The 9,085-nt window shown below is 37.9% G+C and overlaps 1 protein-coding gene across 2 annotated transcripts; it reads right to left on the minus strand.

Moving 5' to 3' along the window:
* Positions 1–1,498: 1,498 nt before the first annotated feature.
* On the minus strand, positions 1,499–6,554 carry LOC105430381 (uncharacterized). 2 transcript variants are annotated; one of them, XM_089076504.1, is made up of 4 exons: positions 4,966–6,554; positions 4,677–4,871; positions 4,029–4,163; positions 1,499–3,697 (listed from the first exon to the last, which is right to left on the minus strand). In XM_089076504.1, the coding sequence occupies exons 3-4, from the start codon at positions 4,140–4,142 to the stop codon at positions 1,799–1,801; spliced, it is 2,013 nt and encodes a 670-aa protein (XP_088932630.1). In that variant the 5' UTR covers positions 4,143–4,163; positions 4,677–4,871; positions 4,966–6,554; the 3' UTR covers positions 1,499–1,798. The 2 variants fall into 2 exon arrangements, with proteins under 2 accessions (XP_088932630.1, XP_088932631.1); XM_089076505.1 differs by lacking the exon at positions 4,029–4,163 and having other exon boundaries at positions 4,966–6,553.
* Positions 6,555–9,085: the final 2,531 nt, after the last annotated feature.

Genomic DNA, 9,085 nt, shown 5'->3' on the forward strand with positions numbered 1-9,085 from the left:
ATTAGCCGCGCACCCGGTTATCACCGGTAGAAACGCGATTACAGCCGAGAAATGCACAAAGACGCGAGTCATATCTGCTCTAGGGATCTAACCCGAAACCCCCCCCCTCCCCCTCGAGATCCAATTAAACAAATCGGCTCGTCAGATCGTACCGCCGGGCACCACGAAGAAGCGACTCGTCTGCTTAAGGAAGAGAAGATCGCTGCGCTTTACGAGCGCGCTCAAGGTTTATCCGCGAGTTAATTAAACCCGAGGAATACGTGTTACGTAATTACGTACGCCGACTAGCGCCTTCCGGTTCGCGGTGGAAACGCCACGTCTGTTCTGTCACACATAATTGTCACGGTCGATCGATGCGGCGTGAAACGAGATTATCCGGTTCCAATGGAATTATAGAACATGATAGATCGTGATCTAAACTCTCTAAGGTTGAAGTTATACCGGTTTTAATGCTAGAAACGCGAAGTCTCAAAATAAATCGTTATGTGTATCACAGATGATTCCCCTTGAACTGATCTTCTGACCCATGTCAAACTTAAACTTGTTTAAACTTGTCTAATTAAATATTTATATATTTCTGTTATTACATATCGAATTCTGGTCTTACTCGGTAATGTCGAGCACGAACGAAAATCACTTTTCGGCCTTCGATTCCTTCGCGAAGACAATGTTCGATCACTCAATTTGCTTACAACGCTTCGACCGTGATATACCGTTAGTCGATCGAGATGAAAAAAAAAATGGAAAAATTTCTAACAGCGTACCGACCTTCAAACGGGTCTCAGGAGCCTCAGATAGACCTGGAAGTTGAAAGGTTTCACGTGAAAGTCAAGGCCAGTCAGTTGCAAGTTACACGACTCATCTCATACGGACAGATTTTATTATTATTGTCATTATTATTATCATTATTGCAATTTTACACGCGGTTTTGCGAGGACGTTCGGTGAAAGCGAATCGTCGACCACTTTGGCGAAAATTGCTCTGTCCGTTTGCCTTTCTCAGATGAATATTAACACGATTATAAACGGTTTCCGTCGAATGACTGCACGAAGAAGCTACTCGATTGATACATATTAAGAGAAATACTATACGTTCATTTGTAATATAATTGGCATAAATTATGCTTGATTAATAATTCGCAATTTCACTTCGTCATGGTTTCGCTTTCTGGAAAGTGTAGAATTCGTGTAATAAAATAATTACATGTTGGATAAAACATGAAAGCAGCCAAAAGTAAGATTTTTTTTCAAAGAATCATTAACAACACTTTCGCAACACATCATTGATTTTTTGATTGAAAACTTACATGTATATTAAAATATAGTGATAAAATATTTTCTTTTATTTTGTAAATTTGTATAAAGATGTCTCTTGAAGTCGAGGCGGATCATATTTAATACAGAATATTCAAATATAAAAAGTAAACAAAATCTTATTGTCTGATAATTTCATGATATAAGTAATATTTCTAGATAATAAATAATAAATGCATTTGAAATCTGTTTGACCATATATTTTATTTTGATATACATGGTATTTCTAAATAACACTAATTATATAATAGTATTTCGTGTTAAAAATTGGATCAAAGAAGCATTGAGTCTTGAACCATTAAAAACAAACAAAAAGAAAATTCTATAAAGAAATGAAGCGTTTCTATGTATAATTTATTTCCCATATAATTTAATGAAATAAAATTTTTTAAATGTTTATGACTTAATGACTGATAATTTTTAATGCCAGTTATAAAAATTAAAGGAAATGTATATAAAAGGCTTGAGTTGAAAAAGAAAGAGTTTTAAACATCATCGAAGACACCGCCTTGAATCTCCTTCAGATTGTTCTCATAAATATATAAACTGCTGCCAAAGCCAGTGTTGAGTCCATGAAGAGCGCCGTTTTCCAACTTCTGGAAAGGATTTTTAGATATGTCCAAAATGTAAAGACTTTCCAAATTTTTACAGGCGCCTTTTCGAATCTCCGATATCTTATTTTCCGAGAGCCAGAGACGCCTTAATCGGTTCAGGCCCTCGTAGCTGTCACCTTCAATGGTCGTCAAGGTGTTGTTGTTCAAATACAGATCCCTCAAAGTTGGCAAATTGAAGGCGCCACGCGATATGTTAGAAATTTTGTTTCCAGTCAAGGATAATATGGCTGTTGGGACTTGAACAAAACTATCCTTCTCAAGAATGTCGATCTCATTGTAATCGAGATGCAGGGAGTCGACGGATTGCGCAAGATCGAATGTAACCTTGGTTATTTTGTTATTGGCAAGATTTAGCAGCTTCAAAACCGACAATTCGGTGAAAGTGCCCTTTTGCACATCGCGTATTGAGTTCCAACGGAGATCGAGCGTCTGCAATATCGTTAAGCCTTTGAAAGCGCTCGGTTCAATCGACTTTATACCATTTCCTGTCAACGCTAATGTCTGCAAGGAAACCAGGCCTCGGAAGACATTATTCTGTAACGTTTCGATTTTATTGTCGTCAAGATGAAGATAATTTAAACGGTGAAGTTTGGAAAACGCGTCATCGGGGATAGAAATTATGTGATTTCTCTCAGCTATAAAGATGGTCAGGGTGTTTGGCAGACTGGAAACAAAGTTTAGACTTTCCAATTGATTGCCAGAGAGATACAATTCCCTTAGATTCGTCTTCGCGAACGCACTCTCCTCAATATCCTCGATCAGATTGTCCCTCAAGTTGAGCCTAGTCAGGTAATCATTCTTGATCACCTGACTCCAGATCCTAGATATTTTATTTCCTTGAAAGTTTACATATGTCAGGTTTGACGGCAGGTTGTTCAGCGTCTCCTTCGTGATCTCGGTGATCTCATTGTTCGACAGATCCAACGAAGCGATCGGCAGAGAATGCAATTGATACCAGTCTTCCTGGAAACCTTTGATGCCGAGGTCGACGAGATTCACATGCGTCGCATCAGTATCGATCGGCACTTGAACGCATTCTGCAACGAGTTCTTCGTCTTCTGAAAGAATCTTCAATGACGTCACGATATCATCGGACTTGCAAATTTTCACTCGGACGCGTTCGCCAAGGGCTTTAACGATCATTCCATCCTGAGCTTCTGTGACTATCTCAACTTTGTCGACTTCTTTTTTCTTTGTCTCGTTACCCTTTATGGAAGCCGTCCGATCTTGCATCGCTGCCAGTTGCTTTGGCTTTTCAATATCCTTGAGAAAGGAGTTAGCGAACACGCCTGTGCTGATGCTCCAGAGGATATTTCCATCGGTGCGAATCCTAACGGACTTGGTGAGGCCGAACAAGTGACCCCTCCCAAGATGTCTGATAGGATTGCGAGAGATGTCCAACAGTTGCAGATTCTCCAAGCCAACGAACAAGTTCCGGACGTTCGATATTCGATTATTCGACAGCGATAGACTCTTTAATTTCGTTAAATTGGAGAAAATGAAATCCGGCAAAGAAGTCAACGAATTGTTGGAAAGTACAAGCGATTCCACGTTAACCACATTATCAAAGGCGTTTCTCTCCAGCGCGCGAAGATTCGATAAGCCTGACAATTTCAGTTCCGTATGATCAGAATTTTCGATAAATTGAACATTTTTCAGTGTGCCGTTATCGATCTCTACAATTTGCAGTATCGTTTTGCCGATTTTTTCGACTTTTACAGGCACGCTGACCGCTAAAGACAGCAAACATATAAGGAGCAGCATCGTCATCTAAAACAATTAATGATCCATTTTTCTTTCAAATTAAAAAAATTTTGTATTTATACGTATTGGATGTTAAATAATGCGTCTATGTCGATAAATTTATTGTAGAAATTATTAAAAGTGATACGTGTATTGTTAATTATTGCACGCAAAGAAGAGACAAAGAATCATTTATTAATCTTCTTTTTAGCATTTCTAAATCTTTTATTTTTTTTTTCAGAAATACGCGGAAGTTATGCGATAATTAAAAATGTATGTGTAGTGCTCGTTAAATATACTAGCTCTATTTTTATCCAGTTAATCATGATAATATGTGAGAATTTTTGTCAGGACGTACATTGATTAGGATTCCACGCTGATAGCTCAGGAAAATTCTATAGTAAGACGTTCCAAGAATCCCACGCTTTGAGATTATTTTTGCGACACTACTTATGATAAACGACTCTCGCATATCATCATAATCGCAAGAATCCTGATGAACGACAGCTCATATTATTCTCCGAAACTTATGTCAGATATTAAAGAAACCGGTTGCGCACAAAATCGGGATAAATTACATAGTTTGTGATAATTTCCGGAAGTAAAACACGTTCCGATGACGTAATCGACGAATAATTTTCATCAATACCGTGAAATAATTTCGAGACCGTTTGCAAATCTAAACTTTGAGTTTACGACGTACGAAAAAGGTCAAAGATTGAAATGGGCTACGTCCGCGCGTTACAAGATCCATTTTAAATACGAAGTCACACTTGAAGTCTGCTGTAAATACAAAGCTGTATTCAAGATCTTTATTTTAAACGGAAGAATTACGTTCTAAAGTGATCTTTTTTTTTTTTTATATTAAATCACTACGGATACTACGTTTTTATACTTCGTGCAGTAGTTCGCCGATGTTCTTTTTGTGGTTAATGCATCGTGGAAACTTCAGTTAACGTGAATCACGTCGTTGCAGAACATTCGCGTAAGAACATGTTCCACTTACCGGTCAATCGGCCGAGAGCCACAGAGAGCCACGGAAGTTCCTAAAGATCCCTCCTGTCTTCGGGCGCAGACAGATAAAGACTGCCTGAGTTTCTATTCCTGGCGGATAACGCGCGGCGAGATTCCTCAGGACGAGGTAATCACGAAAACAGGTCTTGCAGGCCTTTATAGTCGAATCTCATGCGTGTACAGATTCCTAGGTGCGTAAAAGTAGGTATGTAAAAGATGAGTATTATGTTTCTCGGTAGGCGAGCTCCCGAGCTCAAAAAAGAAGGAGGATCAATCCTTACTTGGAAATCGCCGACGGCGATTCGCTTTTTAGGCCCGTCGACACCCGAGTGTCCGATGACGTATTTGTTGCTGCCGAGAAGATAAGTGGCACGAGCCGCGTTACCCTCCTCGAATTAAATCACTTCGTCACGCGCTAATCGACGTCGAGAAACGGATCCTATCCTATTCGATTCTACTACGAGTGATCCGATCTCTCGTTGTTCTTAGCGCGTGTCGACATCATTCTTTTTACACCGACTGTCCGCCGTGTTTTTAACAAAACACCAACAGCCGGGAATACTTTTTGCCCGAAAACCATGGGCCAAGAGCGCTGTGTTACGTCACACTCGACTTGACTCGATTATGAGGCGACAAAAGATCTTTTAATCCTGTTTTCGAGCCAACGTTTTCACGCAAGCAATACGACGTAGGAATAAAGGTCGAGTTGCGCATTCGTTGCGTTTAATTCGATACGCTACATGTGACTGTTTCATTCGGGACGCTCTCTTACGTGAATTCTTTCATTTTAATCTTACGTCAAAAAAGATTCGCTAATTGCACTTATTACAAGTACACTATGAAATATCGCTGCGATAAATAATGCAAATAATAATGATGTTCGGGTGTTCGGCGAGCATTTCCGGGTAGCATTAACGTACGATAATGTGCCAGTACATCTTCGATCTCTAATCGAAAATTCGATGAAGCACAGCCGATCGCTGGACCGTAACTGACGAAGGACTCAATAAATCATTTTAAATCTAATCCATCTAAAAACCATCAAAAGCGATGCGACAGTTTGATATTTATAGATAATTTAATAAATATCAAATTCAATAAACTAATTTGGTCGAATCAGTTTAATCTCCGATTCTTTTGCGATATTTTTTTGCGGTTTCTTTTTCTTCGTAGTAAGATACATTTGCAAATACAGGATATAAAGGCACAAAACCGTAAAGTTGCGGTAAGTAAAGGATTATGAAATATCGAAGCGTGCTATTGCGCGCGCGCGCGCATTTAAAACGCATCGTCAATATTTTCTCAACGGATATGCTAGATGATATATTTATCTAACTCCATAAGCGGCATTTCCCCGTACTTATACGACATTCCTCTCGGGATGTATGAAATACTCCCGTGCACAAATTGCCGCATAACACGTGAGAGATTTAGATTTCATAAAAACATCTCTGGAAACGCATCGTTACAAGGTCCGATCCGATGACGCTTCATAAAGAAGACTTCTGTGTCGTTCGATGAGCCAGATACCAAACTGGCCAATCCACTATTTTTACACGGACGCACGTCAAGAGAGTTGACGTCGGTTCGATCACTACGATTCACTCTGGCTGGATCTTTCGCACATCATTCGATTTCCCACAGCTCGTTCTCGCGCGAGATAAATTTTACCCGCTTAACCGCGAACGGCGGAGCTTCGCGCCGCTAATTTCTTATGTTTCGTGATCGAGAGACGGAGAGGGCCCTTTGCCTCTCGCGGCGCAGCCAGCCGCCGGGAGGTCGTCGTACTTCCGGAAACCGGCTGGCCATCTTCCGCTATGAGAACCACTGGATTCGTCGGATCATGGTTATTACGAGGGTACAAGAGCGCCTTCCTCTCCCCCTCCCTCCCCCTCCCTCGTTCGTACCGGCGGGTTCGCACTTCTCTCACGGTTTCATTCACAAAAAAAAAAAAAACCAGCCGGCCGATACGGCTCACGTGCGCTCAGTTAATTAAGTTTATTGCACATGTGTACGTAACCGACAGTGTCGAAGGTTGAGACGATATCACGCATACGTTAATCCATGAACGTAAAACACGCGCTCTCCGAGCGCGAGTGCTCCGATCACGCATCACGCTTTTTTTCCTGTTATTTCCTTTCCTACTACTTCGAGCTACCTTCTCCCGAGTACGAAGAAGACTCGTTTCCGCCTTATATTCGAATTCGGCCTTGAACTCTGTGTCTGCAGAAAACCGCGCGGCCATCCTTTCGGTGGAAGAAATAATAAATATGATAATCGTATGCAAAATATATTTTGCAAGCAATTTACAAATAGTAAAATGTGTAAAAAAAAGCCAATATGTATATGTGAGCTATATCTCTTATCACGGTACATTTTATTCCTAAATATTTCTCTTAACCTATAATTTCCATTCTTTTTCTCAAGTTTTTTTGATATTGTTTGTAATTTTTGTCAAAGTTTGTAATATCGGTTGCAAATATTATTTTAGACTCTTTCTCAAATCGTGTAATGGTTCAGTTTATAAATTATAGTGGATATAAAAAGATATAAAAAGACAGAAATTTTCAATGTTAATGTTAAGTACCAATTATCTGACGTAAAATCTCACGACAAGACAATGTTATTTCCAATTTATTCTTACGAGGAAATATATAGTTTTTAACTTTTGTAATTAATATTCTACGGATCACGAAACCTAAAGGTGTCAGCATATCCTCGCGCAAATTGCGCCAGGTGCTAATTAACCGCATGTAAATTTATGTTAAATTCCGCCCCAAGCTGAATAAATTAGGTGAAATATATAAAGATTTTCTATACAATTTTTTTTCTCTATTAACAGATAATATGAATGATAAAGAGAGTAGGGAGAATTTTTCCCGGCTCAGAATAATAATTATTTCGATACAACGTGTCAAATAATTAGTAGCCTTAATTCCAATTTGTGGCGACAGGAATACGTAGGTTTCAGAGAGCAATAATTAAATTCGTAACACAAATCTTCTCAGTCTCGTATTAAACGATATTTTTAACTCAAAGCAAAATCATTTTCGTTTGCTGTAATTTTGTAACATTATGTACGTCGTATTATGTTGTGCAATAAAATTTCTATTCGGGAAAGGAGAGTGGGAGCTTCGCGAATAAAAGGAAAGTTAAAATTAAAAAAAAAAGTGCAATGAATCAGGCGTACGTAGATGTGACGAGTTAATTTTCTCATTCGCGATTCTTTATCTGAAAATCTGAGAATTGTAAGGTTGCGTACAACATTTCCCGGCAAACAATTATCGGCCGAATAATTATATACGAGGCGCCAAGTCATAATACCTAATTGAATTGTACGCAATGGCGTACAATTGAACCTAAGTAATAATATCGTACATGCGAATGCCGGCCTTGCATTGTTGCCTAGGTGTATGGCGCGGCAATGTAAAAGGAACAACGTGCCATTGTTTCAATCATTTCTTTGATTGCAATCTCACTCGATATTGATGCAGTCATGTTCATCATTCGAAATTCTATACAGTTTCTAAATGTTCTAACTCTCTTCCTGCCATTGTGATGTACTGAAAACGGGAAATAGACCGGGAGCTCAAAGATATTGTATATATATATATATATATATATATATATATGCAAGATATGAAGATTGCAAATTTGACTTTTGATTTAAGTTTTAGCTAAATATTTTAATATAATTTAGATAAATGTTAATATAATTTATATCTGTTGAGATTAGTCTCTAGAAAACTTTTTACACAAAAATTTCTATCATCAAAGATATATTATTACACCTAATTAATGTTTAATTTTGTTTAAAAATGGAAATAAGGTGTTAAATGTTATTTTCATCTTTATTAAAATTATTATTAAAATTCTAGAAATAGAATTAATTAGGATTATCTTTATGAGACAAAACATGTATATGATATTGTATTTCATTGTAACGTTACTTAATTTCGAGCTAATCATTACGCTGCACGCAACGAACTTATCGTTGAAGATATCAAAGATGAAAGAAGAGAAAATAATCCAAGTACGAATGCGGCATGTGCATTTTCTTACTATAAGCTCTTACGATTTCAAATGTAAATATTACGAAATGAATTATGTCTCTCATATTCTGCATATTTATACTATGGCATCTGTGATTCTATTCGTGTGTATTACAAAAACGCTGTTTTACTTCTATTGCAAATCATCAATATTATAATTGTTAGAAATTTTTAACATACTTCGTATTTCTATAAGAATTTTTTCAAATGCGACACAGTTTCGATTTGAGTGAGTTTAATTATAAAAAAAAAAAATCTGTGTTTATAACTATTTTTAAAAAGGATTTTGTCTTCCTCCTTTTTTTTTTGCTCGAATTTATATCAACCAATACGATCCGCAATGTATACA

The sequence above is a fragment of the Pogonomyrmex barbatus genome, unplaced genomic scaffold (assembly GCF_055798465.1).
Source record: "Pogonomyrmex barbatus isolate J1 unplaced genomic scaffold, ASM5579846v1 scaffold2, whole genome shotgun sequence".
Classification (NCBI taxonomy): Eukaryota; Metazoa; Arthropoda; class Insecta; order Hymenoptera; family Formicidae; genus Pogonomyrmex; species Pogonomyrmex barbatus.

Excerpts from the sequence above, each read along its gene's own strand:
- LOC105430381 (XM_089076504.1), bottom strand. The coding sequence starts at position 4,142 with ATGCGAGAGTCGTTTATCATAAGTAGTGTCGCAAAAATAATCTCAAAG. Across the intron at positions 3,698-4,028 it reads AGCGTGGAATCCTAATCAAT|ATGACGATGCTGCTCCTTAT; the intron begins GTACGTCCTGAC and ends TAATTGTTTTAG.